A 12,952-nucleotide genomic window follows, 5' to 3' on the forward strand; every position below is an offset into this window, starting at 1 on the left:
AGGATTTTCTTCTAGCAGTGAAGCCACTGCTTAAACTTACAGTACCAGAATGAAGAACTGCACTTATTTCTTCTGAAAATATTTTTGGTATAAATAACTACCATTTATGGTTCCTGATATAGCTGCAGCAAATCATTAAAAAAGTGAATAAAAGTGAACACAAGTAAAAAATTAGCCCTCAAAATATTGTAACTACACTATGAAAGAAACCTTAATATATTTTTTTTAGGAAATCCTAATCCTGGCATCAGGGTATCTAGTGCTCTCACTATCCACACTAGGATAACTCAAAGGACACAATGTTTTAAAAAAGAGGCTGGTTTTAAGCATCCAGCATTTACCCTTTATCCAGAAGGCTGCAAACTGCAGTGTCCACTTAGATTTCTTGTGTTGCCTCTAAATATTGACAAACCGAAGCAGCAAGAGTAGATTTAAGTGGGCTCAAAGACAGTCTATTTTGGACTGAAATGAGCTGCTGAGAAACCATTTCTCTATTCTATTCTGCAGACCCTAATCCAAGCCACTGCTTTCTGTTCTACAACACAGCTTTATGCTTCTTGAAAGCATGAGTTATTGGTGTGACTGAAATTAACAGCAGAATTCCCACTAATTGCAGTGGTATCCAGTTTTTTGCTCAAGCTGGTCTTTTGTAAGTGCATTGGGTCTGGGTCTACAAATAACCACCTAATTTTTCAAATGCCTTCTGTTTGTAGAACTACACGTGCTGTTAAAAGATTGACTTCAATTTTTAGTGAAATGAAAGGCAGAAGTGCCTTTCACCAAACCTTAATATTCAGCTCACACCACAGCTATGTAATTATTCTTTTCAGAAGCAGAGACGCAAAGATGGTATTAACAGCTGTTCAAAATATCACATTTATGCACTTTTCTCTTGTCATATTAAATATAATTACTTCTGATGCAATCAAACTCATATCCTTCAAATGGATAAATCCACCACCAAATTTAGAACTGCAAACTTCAAATATCAGGCTTTTAGAGCAAAGCTTCAAGCCTTTACCTTCAGTTGGGTGAGATAAAATGTAAGAAGGTGAGAACATTAGGTTTAAAAATGGTATCCTTTTTTGAACTTTCTTTAAATTATTGTGTTATTTAGTAGTTGCAAAGTCCTTTGGAGATGAATACATCTATATATGAATAACATAACTCAGTCACCAAGAGCTGTGGTTCAAGTAACTGACTAATATGTATGCTCCTCAGAACTCATCATCATTAGAAAATAAATCATAGTATCTTATTTTTTGTAACACCTGTCAGTCCTGAAAGGTCTGAAGGACTCATAGTCTGGACACAACCTCTCAGCAAATTGTCCTGGTGTTTGCCCAACCTTGTTTAAAGAATGTTTTCCTTAGATCTAATAAGAATTTCCCTCGCTGCAGGCTGTGTTTATTGCCTCTTCTGCTTTCACTGTGTATCTCCACAAAGAGGTTGGTTCCATATTCTCTGTAGTCACCCATTACATTTTTAGAAAAGTAATAAACTCACTACATCATCCCTGAACACATGGCCCTCTAGTTTTGGGCAAAACATGCCCGAGCCAATCATTACTTATATACCACTCAAAGAAGCACCATCATACTAAACATACTTGCTGAGATAAAGACTCAAGACTAATAAAATCATCTCTATCTTGGGGAAGAATTCAGAGCAATTGTTGCCAATGCTGGGACATAAAGATCTAGAGATCTAGGGAACACATTTCAATTTTGATGTTCTGCTTTGTAAACTGAATTTTAAGGCGTATAGTTGGCTTATCACTGGAGAATAATGTTATTATATCTCATTTGAAAAGGATATTTAAAAAAAAATAAATCCATATACATTAGGTTGAGAAACAAAGCCCTTAAGTATATACCTTAATGGAAGTTTTGGAACTTTCAGTTTACTCTGTTCCAAGTAATTCCAAGCTCAAACGGAAATGATGTAAACTATGCAAGTTCATCTTGAACTAGTAGGTCTAAACACATTTCTGATGCTTTACTCTTGACAAAGAAAGAGTAAGTTTTTACTGCTGTTTTTTTTTTTTTTTTAGCTGTTAGAAAAAAGCAAAGCTCTAACAGACAACAGAAAGATGTTTTCTTTCCAAATCACAAAGTTTCAACATTTCTTTACATTCAGAAACAACTGTTCTCCTTCCACTTGTACTAATCAATAAACAAAGTTATTGTAGAGATCTAAATTTACCAACAGTTTTTGTTACACTATATTGTTATTGAATTGAGTGTCAGTTGTGTTTTTTTGTCAGCATTTCCAAAGTGATGGATAAAACAAAGTACCTCCGATTCTAGAAGTTCAAATAGGATTCTTATGTGTCTGCGTTAGTGTTAGCATGCACTATTAAGTGCTAGGATTTTTTTCTGCAGCCAGTAGCATGAGCACCAAACACCTGGCATTGCTCACTCCCCCTAGGCATGCCACACTTCTCAACTGTGCCATTACAACTGTTTCTGCAGCTGCAGAGGGAACTGCATGAGGCACTGATCTGTGCTAAAAATAATGCTGTGTTGGGCAGGGGGGAGAAGTAGCTTGATTAAGCATGCACTTCTGTGAAAAGAACAACTGTGAAATTATGGCTTAGCTATCTCAGGCAACTCACAAGTTTTTAGATGATAACCCTGTACGCAATAGGTCTCCTCTACTCACAGAGCTGCACTTACTGCTGAAAATTGACTACAAAATTCAATTCAAGACAACTAGTTCAATGCATTTCCTCCAAAAATTTCAGAAAGCGTGTGTTCTTCACAATATTTTTTTTTCACTACCATCAACAAACAAACAAAAACAGAAAATAATCACACTCTATAGTTTTACATTCTGAAAAGAAGCAAACTCCTTCATGTAATAAAAGCAAAAGCAGATAAAACAGCTATTAATTATAGAAAATAAAACATTGTGTTCCATCTAAAACTCTGATTTTAAAAAGAAACAGAGATTTATCCCTTTGTGTACTCAAAGGTCTTTGTACTTATGTACTAGTATTTTATCTAAAAGGAAGAATTCAAATCACCTAATTTGAGCCACATTTCACTCTTCTCTGGAAGTTTTCTTCAGGTACACTAACATTATCCTACAGTTACTATATTTAAAGAACTCCTGCTATTGTTTGTTTTTGTTTGCTTGTTTGTTTGTTTTTTAACTGCAAAAGGGAGCTTGAAAATTAGAACACCTGCAAACATATAGAAATCTGACAAGAAAAATCTAGTAACATTAGGAATCAAGTGTCAGGATGTTTACAACAAAGCAGATTGGAGTGTTCTGATCACAACCACATAAAGCATTGAATCCTGCAATTTTGTATCCACGTAACCAGAACAAAATATTGCAATTCCTATTCATATCACATTTTTATTTGTTCAACTCTCCTTTCATACTTAAAATTATGTCCCAAGTACCTACTTATATTATCTAAATACAGATCTACAATATTTTAAGAAAGCAATACGGAATTTACTGCTGTAATGATGGTGAGGCTAAACCCTCCTTCTCCCAAATGCCCCCCTCAAAATAAACCAACCCTGATGTTAGTGCTCATGGAAGGAGGCTGGGGAGAAAGAGAGAGAAAACTCACTAAGAACTGCCAGTGATGATACTCTTGATTTAATGTGGTGACATCAGACTTGGAAATCTGTCTCTCTTCTAAAAACTGGACCTGATCAAATATTTTCTGTGATGTTGCAGGCTGCAGGCATGATGGATCATTTCCAAACTGTGTAGAATAAAACAAAACAAATCAAGTGACCAGCTTGTTTAAACTGCATTTGTACTAGCTGACTAGCGCTTACTTTTCTTACAACACAGTGTTTCGTTAACATATTTTTCATCATATGTTCCCCTGAAAGCTGCTTGAAAGTGATGATTAAATATACATTACAGACAACAGAAGCCAAATGAAACTAATAAAGTCAGGCTTGCTGAATAAACATTTTGTCAGGGCAGGCAACAAGACTGAAGTCCAACATAAGCCTTCAAAATAAACCTTACATAGCATCCCTTGCAGGAAATAGATTTCAGAGGGTAAAACTAAAAATTCAGTTTCAATGTCTTCTCTGTAAAACATAGGGGTACAGAACTAAGCAGAAAAAGTCCCACCAATATTTACCGTTAGAGTATGCAACTTTGTCAGAATCTCTTTTTGTATTTACAACCAAGTTCAATCAAAGCTTGTACAAAAGTACCCATGAAAGCCTGTGTTGTTTCGCTTGTTTGTTTCTTTTGGTTAGCTCACTTACACAATGCACAGTGCTCCCAAAAGAGGGATCTTTAGGGTTGATGTTTCAAAGCTTTATGGAGTCAGCAATAACAACATTCTCAAATTCCTTTTTCAGACAGGTTTGGGAATAACCACCTCAAATACACTGTTTTCAAGGAAATATAATTTGAAGTGGCACATATTTCTGAGGAACCTTAAAAGATCCTGAGTTTGGGGTAGTTCAGAAATACTTAATCCTTTGCCTAGCATTGTTGTTGCCAACAATCAAACTACCACTTGCAAAATGACTGTATAAGACCATAAATTATTGAGATGGACAGAACCTAAAGTCACTGAAACCAATGGAAAATCTCCCAGAGATCTTTGAGTAAGATCCAAATACGTTTATAATTTAGATTCATAACCCCAAATAAGATCAAACGAAGTGGTTCCACTCTCAAGCAAAATTAGCTTTCTCTCCTAACACCAGAATTCAAATAAATTTTAATACTATCTACAGCCAGCAAGAATCATAGCATTTTATTTTGTTTCCTCAGAAAAGTTTTAAAAATAAATATATTTTAAAAGTAATATAACAGTATCAGTACTGCAGCAATTTCAAATGAATTACTTTGATGCAAAGTCTACCATGAAATGCAATTATTTTTTTCTACCTGATGCCAGAAGAAGTCGGTCCGTTAAATATCTGAATATACCACTGCTGACTACATATAAGGATACCTGCATGACCGTCCACTTCATGGACAGTAACACATAGATAGGCTGTAACTGTTTCATAAGGATCATAAAGATCACGTGCAGATTTGTTAAGATATATGTAAATATATTATGAGACCTGGCTTACAAGACTATAAATCAAGCGGTAGAATGATTTGTGTGCAAGGATACCAAATATGTACAAGAAAGAAATTGTTCTTGCAGTATGGTTAAATCCCCTCTAAAATTTCAATTCGATAGAGTACTTCCAAAAGATGCACAATGTCAAATATTTGAGCACTACATCTGGACAGTAGATTTAAAGGCCTATTCACAAGCCATCCCTTGAATTGAAACATGTACAGCACATTACTCATCACATACATACATTAGAAAGGCTGACTATTCAACACTATTAGGTGCACTGATTAAATGAACAGATGAAATATAAATGTAGTTGTTTTTGTTTTTTTTTTTTTAACATTTTTCTCACTAATATGATGAAATAAAGCTGAAGCACACTTAGATGCTCATTTGCTCTACACTTTTGTATTGCATTTTGTTACTAAGCTGGGATTCTAATCTGTTCAGAGAGTACCTGTTTTTTTTAATGAAATTTCCAGGCAGGACACAATTAAAATTTAAAAATAAAAAATAATTAAAAATAGAAAAAGACTCTGTATAGCTACAGCACATCCATAAGTACTTAATAACACAGAGATTAAGTATTTTTTTCTGACTATTCATTACCCCATATAAACACTACTCTCAGCAAAAGGGAGTCATGGTTTTAAATCATTTAAGTGTTTCACAGAGATCAGTGTTTCCAATCCATTTGATTTTTTTTCTGTCCACAACTGAAAAGATTTACTAATCCGAAGTCCTCAGCACCCTGTTTGACCTTTCAATAACTGTCTTCTTAATAAACTTTGCCATGGCACATCTGATAGAATTTAATTTAAACTTTATTTAGTATTTTTTTTTAATTGGAAGATACCACAAGTTGATACCAGTACCAGACACGCTCCTAAAGAAAACAGAGACTGTTTTTGCAGTTAATTTCTGTAAGAACTGACTCTGTCCTCACTTTGCAACTCTGAACCACATGCTCTACCTTTACATCCCTCTTTCTCAGTATTCAGTCAAAATAACTGTGTGCAAAGGTGTCAGAACTCTCAAAGAACAGTTTTAGAAACAAATGCTCTTTCAACCACAGTTGCAAAGCAGTAGGGTACATTTCCATAATATTTTATTTGGGTTGCATTTCAAAAACTAGAAATTAAAATAATCCAAGTTGAAAGATCTGCTGATTAAGTTCAGCAAATCAAATTCATACAAGCCCCATCCTTGCAGAGATAGCTTCATTTCAAGTTACACAGTGAGATCAGGAAATAATTTCAGAAATGCTCAAATACAGCCCACACAGCGTAACGTGCCTGGGATCAAGCACATTGCACTGTGCAATCTACAAGGGAGACATAATAACAGCTTCTCGCCACCCTGCAAATAGTGCCTAGCCCTTGCAAACTATCCAGTTACCAACTCCCACCTCTGAATGGCCAACAGTTACACCTTTCATCTTGCAATTGCTGTATTTTCACATAAGCATCTCTGTGCTTCTTTATTATGCCCAGGAAGTTTCCTTGTGAGCATTTGCCAAAGCTTTCCAACTGTCCTTAAAATACTCAGAGGAATCACTCCTCTTGTTACAGGTATGTAGCATAACTGTCTCTGGAGTCTGAATTCATGCTGAAAATCATAATGTAACAGAGAAAACCATAATGTAACATCCTGCAAGCAGACTCATTGGCCTCAGTAGATGATAAGCATAAATAAGTGCTTTGAATATTTTTAAAAGTCTTATTCTTCACTAAGACCAAAATCTAAATGTATCTTTGGATAGGTCCCCTCCACATGAGAAATGGGAAGGCATATGAATTGCATCATCTAGGCACAAGCTAAATATCAAAGGTTATTGTCTAACAGATTGTTCTGAGTTTATGATACATACTTCCACTCATACCCCCACAATTCTATCTATGTTTAAATGTCTTTACTTACATAATGTCTAATGTCTTCATCAGCACCAATCTAATTCTGACGGCAAGTTCAAGGCTGTACTTCCAGGGCATGGGAAATCATACTGAAAAGCACTCATCCTTACATTTCTGTTAGGCTTGGGCCTGGAAGCACAGGATCTTTCATTTATTCATGAGTTTCCTGAGAAGAACTAGTGGTTGCTTTGTGTCAGCTGAATAGGATCGTAATTCAATCTTCACTGGAACTTGTTTATCTGAATGACTCATTTAGGTGCAAGCTGACTGCTAAAGAACTCTGTTTTATAACAAGAGTATTTTGTTAAGGGAGGAAGTGTTTTGAGAAGTCATTTTACGTGGTTTAAGAGTTTATCAAAGTTTGCTTTTGAGAGATCGCATTATTTCTCAAAAACATAACCAAATGAAGTGAGGCACAGTCACACCTGCCAGTAATAGAACGCTGCAAGGATTGCATCACTGGGTAGTAGCATACTGTATGGGCACCCACCTCGAAGATGCAAGCTCACAGCTGCATGAACCCTAGAACGAATTTGTCTTCCAACATTTCCTATCCTTTATTGCGCTCATTTAAAAACCTCTTCTTGGTTATGTTTTTGTAGCTTATCTTTTTCCAAGTATTCCAGGGATCTTAACTAAGTTAATCATCTTCCTCACACCATCCCTATGCAAAACCTTTCACTTATATTTGCTCATGAAATAATCTAAAGGGGATTAAGTGTATAAGATTTATTATTGCCTATTAACTGAAAGCAGACATTGTCATAAGCAACAGTTCTGAAGCTGTAACAGTTTAGAATGAGTAGTTCCCAAAATGGAGTAAGAGCCAAAAGCAATGGGTGACTCAAATAAACTACATTGGCATATCCAACTTCAACATTGCTTAGTTACTATACTACTTCAAAATACAGTGTTATAAATTATTGATATAAAAAGGCGCAGCACAAAGTGAATTTTTATCACAGTGTGTTGGAGATTTAATTCTTTATCAGCAAGAAGCAATTGTCAGCAAAAGGTAGCTGTCTAAGTCTGAACACCGATGTTCTAAGAAGCATCTCTACAGTCATGCCTTCTTTAAAGTTTCCTTAAAACTGTATGTCGTGTTGGAGTCTACAGCACTATTTCATGCAGATTACAACATCCAATGTATTTTATGACAGCTAACCCAGTTCTGCTTGGTGAGTTATAAGTACTTTACCAAATTTGAAGACAATATAGCTATGAAACCAAATTACATTATTATTCCTTATTTGATGGGGTTGTGAAACAGTGTTTCAAAACTTAATTGGAAAGGTGATGTCAACTTGTCTCATACCTTGTAGTCCCTAACTATACATTAAGAATAATTCAGCAATCACCTTTGATCTTACATTGCAAATGACAGTGCATTGTGATTGACAAATCAGTAGCCATGTTACGTGTTAGACAGGAGTGTTCAATCAACACAGGATGCAAAGCATCAACAACTATGAAGTTATCAATCTGCTGAACTAGTTCTTAAATGTTGTATTTGTACTGTAAGACATTTTAATAAACCCTTCACAAAACATATTTCAATCTTTTGTCTTAAATTTAAAGGATTACCCCCAACTTGCCTCTACTTCTAGTACATGAACTTTCTCTTCTGCCTTCATCAGAGAAATAATCAGTTAAAAAAAAAAAAAAAAAAAAAAAACCCGCAGTATTACAATGTACTAATGCATCTAATGCACTGCATGTAGGTCTTTGCATGCGTGCAGATAAAAATATATCACAGAATCACAGAATTTCTAGGTTGGAAGAGACCTCAAGATCATCGAGTCCAACCTCTGACCTAACACTAACAGTCCCCACTAAACCATATCCCTAAGCTCTACATCTAAACGTCTTTTGAAGACTTCCAGGGATGGTGACTCCACCACTTCCCTGGGCAGCCTGTTCCAATGTCTAACAACCCTTTCGGTAAGGAAGTTCTTCCTAACATCCATAGACTGCAGTCAGCCAACACAATTTGAAATTACCGCGGTTTGATTTGATGAAGGTCTGCATACTAAGTATGACGAATTACTATTCTGACATTGAAATTAACAAAACATTATGTGCAAAAAGTCACCTTTGTGAGCACAAAAAATAAATGCTAGGGTACTTCATCTTACCTGAAAGATATCATGGCTACTTCCAGAATATTCCAATAGTTCCACCTAGGTCTAGAACAAAGCACTGATCCAAAACCGAAGTCCAAGGAAATATTAAATGCTATAATTTTCTCAGCACAACTGTCTGCAGCTTCTGGGTGTGTTTCCTTTGTTTCCTACCCTGTCACTGGCCTATTCCTGGCCATGTGTAGTTTAGAAGGTCTGACAGGGTCATGGGGCAGTAATTTGGCTGCAGGCAACCACCTTTCTAAATTACACACATCAACCCATGCTGTACTCTTTGTACAGTCTTGCCACCAAAAAAGAACATCCTCCATGTGTTTTGCATGTTTTTTAACCCTTCCAATGAAAAATCAAAAAGAAAACAAACAAAAAAAAATTATTACAACTCTTCATTATCACCAAGCCTTATCCAAATCAGCTGATCTACATGGCCACTGACACAGGAATACAACGGAAGTTAACTTTAAATGATATATACAGTAACAGGGGAGAGACAGAAGAAGAGGTAGGAAGCTTTCTACAACATCAAAAGGCTTTTAAAATATTGCTACCTCCAAAGAAGGAAGCCCTGAGGAATTACAAAAAATAACTGCCTGAGGAAGAAAAAAAAAAATTATCATTTGTGAAATTATTACTACCCTTTAAGAAGATACTTGCTATTACTCAATGGACTCAATAAGCAAAACAGCATTGCATTTAATTTTTGAAGTTATTCCCACAACATTGCAGATTGAATTTCTCTACTCTAAATGAGTTTTGCTCATCTGTTGCATTGTGCCCCTGACCTTGCACTCTAAGACCTGGACTTGGCTGCAAGAGATGAGGGGATGTATTCTGTCAGATTAGAATACAGGGGGGAAACATAATGCAGGTGATCTGATAATTTTTGCATAGGTTTGCATTTACAATGGCAGTGTAAAGCTCACTAAAAACATGGAGCTGTCATGGAGAAATCTGAGTTGGGGAGAAGGAGAGATGAAGTGTTCGCCTGAGAAAGTCACGACTACTTTAAAATAACAGAACCTCTGTATCAGTGTGATGTTCTGATGTTTCTGTCAGAAACAATGAACATATACATATATATACACACACATATATATATTTACTTTTGTACTCTTGCAATTCTTTCCTTTTTTTTTTTTTTTTTAATTTTTATTTCAGCTCAAAGGTGAAAGTGAGCTAACAGGTAAGTGTTCATTTGAACATGAAAATAAAATTTTGAAAGGTGCTACACTAATGATCTTAGAAATGGTCCACATACCAGGTTTGGCACCAGCAGTCCTCACAAAACATCTCAAATGCCATCCAGAAAATCTAACTCTTAAAATCCATTCAAACCATGCAACATATGTTTGTTTTAATATTCTGGTTTTAAGTTAAATACTATCCTCCATGCCTATTACAACTGAAAATATGGAAATACTCTGATGATACTACTATTTCTCCTATGATTTGAGTGTTTGCTAGTGTATCAAAGAATTCCTAGATTTATACTATTACTTCATATTTTGAAGGTACAGAACAAATTAATTAGCAAGATCATACCACCTTGCCCTTAATCTTATTAGAAAAGACTAATGGCTACAGAATCAATTATTTCATAGAGATTACAGCTTTAAGACCATTAGCCCTTACATCACACAGGCTCATTTTGAAGTTTCAATTCCATTGTAGTTTCCTCCACTAGTTTAATTACAACCCTTAATTAAGTCCTTTCTTTAATCAACTTTATAGCTATGTCCATTCATTTATGACTGCATATAAAATAAGAAACAAAAAGCAACTTGCAAAACTATAAGGCAAGTACAAAAGCTTTCAGTGCATTTGGCTCGCCTTAACCTCTGCTCCAAGAACTATAAGCAATCCTTCCTTTTTCACAATCCACATGTCCTAGTTTCGGCTGAGATAGAGTTAATTCTCTTCGTAATAGCTGTTATGGTGCTGTGTTTCGGACTTAGGATGAGATTAGTGCTGATATGCATATGTAAATGCTTTTCATTAATGAAAAAGAAGATGTACTTTTCACAGTTTGCAGTAAAAAGTAATTTCAATTTTTAGGAGTTAATGTTTGAGCCTTGATTCCATCAGATCCAAAAGATCCTAATGTATATCTTACATGTACTTCTGTTCATCATGAACCTGAAATTCATTTCTGAACACTCCTTGAAGATTAATTTAGCCTTGTATATGCCTTTGCCTGCATCTGGTATGATGACTTAAGCACTTGAGGTTTCCAAAACATACTGGCTTAAAGAGTAGTTGCTGTTGCTAATATTTTTGGCATTTCAAACCTATTGCAGACGTACCCTGAAAATTATGCTGCTGTATATAAATCCTGACCTCAATCCTTTGACCAAGAAAGCCCAATTTTAATCTCATTTTTGCTGACCCTTATCTCTCTACAACATCTATATAAATATATATAAATAAATATATATATATATTTAATTACTGTTTCAAATAAAAAGGCAGTAGTCTTCCAATCCAAACAAAACCATTGATCACACTTCCTAAATCAGACATAATTTTTAAAAACAGCTTTCTGGTAATACTTGTAAACTTAATTCCCTTGAAGGCACATATGCAGCAAACCTCAGTTTTCTTTTCAGTATAATGCATTACCTCTGAATATATGTCAGTGGAATTGCTAACTAAACATTCACTCCATACCTACACTAACACATAAGCATTCACATGGTAAGAAAAACTTGTGAGATCTAAACAGAAAAGCATCAATATGTAATAGCTCAATATCAACACTGATAGCAGAATACTATGGTTTTAATGTTTGGTATTTTAACAGAAAAATAATATTTTTTACAATAATAGTACTATTTCAAAAAGTTTTAAAACATTCTCCATTAACCCACAGAATCTTTCTTACTTGGTGGGCATGTGCTTGGAGACAGAAGAGGTACTGTACTGTCTTTGTTCCTAAGAAGTTTCTAATATAAACTTTTAAGTACTTGACACTTAACTGGGCATAAAGGAAAATTGCTGGTCTGCACTGACCTGACGAGATTGAATGCCTAGTAACAGCATCTATCCATCCATCTTTTTTTTCCTCAATCTTTTTTTTTTTTTTTTTCCCATTAAAGAAGACAGTCAAAAGCTAATTTTATGTTCTGTCCTTATTGCAATGCTGCAGATAGCATAGCCATATCCTCTTGTTATTTTTGTCATTTTTTTCTTCTTTAGCCCCCACACACTGAGTCATTTTTTTAACCTGCCTCCTTTCCATCCTAAACTCTCTATCATTATTAAAACTTGTTTTCAGGCTCTCATCAGGGTGTTTCTTGATTAAGGCAAAATCTTTGCCAACCCAAACATACAATTTGCCCTTTTCCATCTGTGAAGCAAGCAGTTATTGTTACTATAACCTTCATTTGTAAATTATTTTTGAGTTTTCTGATGTGCTATACAGGAATTGATCGCTCCAGAATGCAAAGAGCTATGAAACACCAAATAAATCTGGAACAGTGTACTGGGTCTGGCTGGAATGTTAACTTTCCCGGCAGCAGCCCATACAGTGCCGTACTCTGTATTTGTAGCTGGAACAGCAGTGTTATCACACCAGTGTTGTGTCTACTGCTGAGCAGCAGTGGCACAGCATTGGGCCTTTCTCTAACCCTCCTAGGGGGTGGGCAAAAAGTGAGGAGAGAAACATCACTAGGGCAGCTGACTATAACCAATCAAAGGGATATTCCATACCATGTGGTGTCACACTCAGCAATAAAAGGTGGAAACAGGAAGAGGGGAGGGGTGGGCTCTCCTTGAGAAGACATCGGTCCTCCTCTCAAACACCGGCTGCGTGTGTTGAGGCCTTGCTTCAA

At 35.6% G+C, this 12,952-nt stretch overlaps 1 protein-coding gene across 2 annotated transcripts in view; it reads right to left on the bottom strand.

The window, feature by feature from the left end:
- Positions 1 to 12,952, bottom strand: part of RIMBP2 (RIMS binding protein 2) — a gene marked incomplete at both ends in the record, with an annotated part of 144,445 nt that overhangs the window by 99,844 nt on the left and 31,649 nt on the right. For both annotated transcript variants that reach the window (XM_084296974.1, XM_084296976.1), the window contains one exon: positions 3,590 to 3,727. In XM_084296974.1, the coding sequence (XP_084153100.1) occupies positions 3,590 to 3,727 (138 nt within the window). The remainder of the gene's footprint in view (positions 1 to 3,589; positions 3,728 to 12,952) is intronic.

The sequence above is a fragment of the Netta rufina genome (genome assembly GCF_964035555.1).
Source record: "Netta rufina genome assembly, chromosome: 17".
Taxonomy (NCBI): domain Eukaryota; kingdom Metazoa; phylum Chordata; class Aves; order Anseriformes; family Anatidae; genus Netta; species Netta rufina.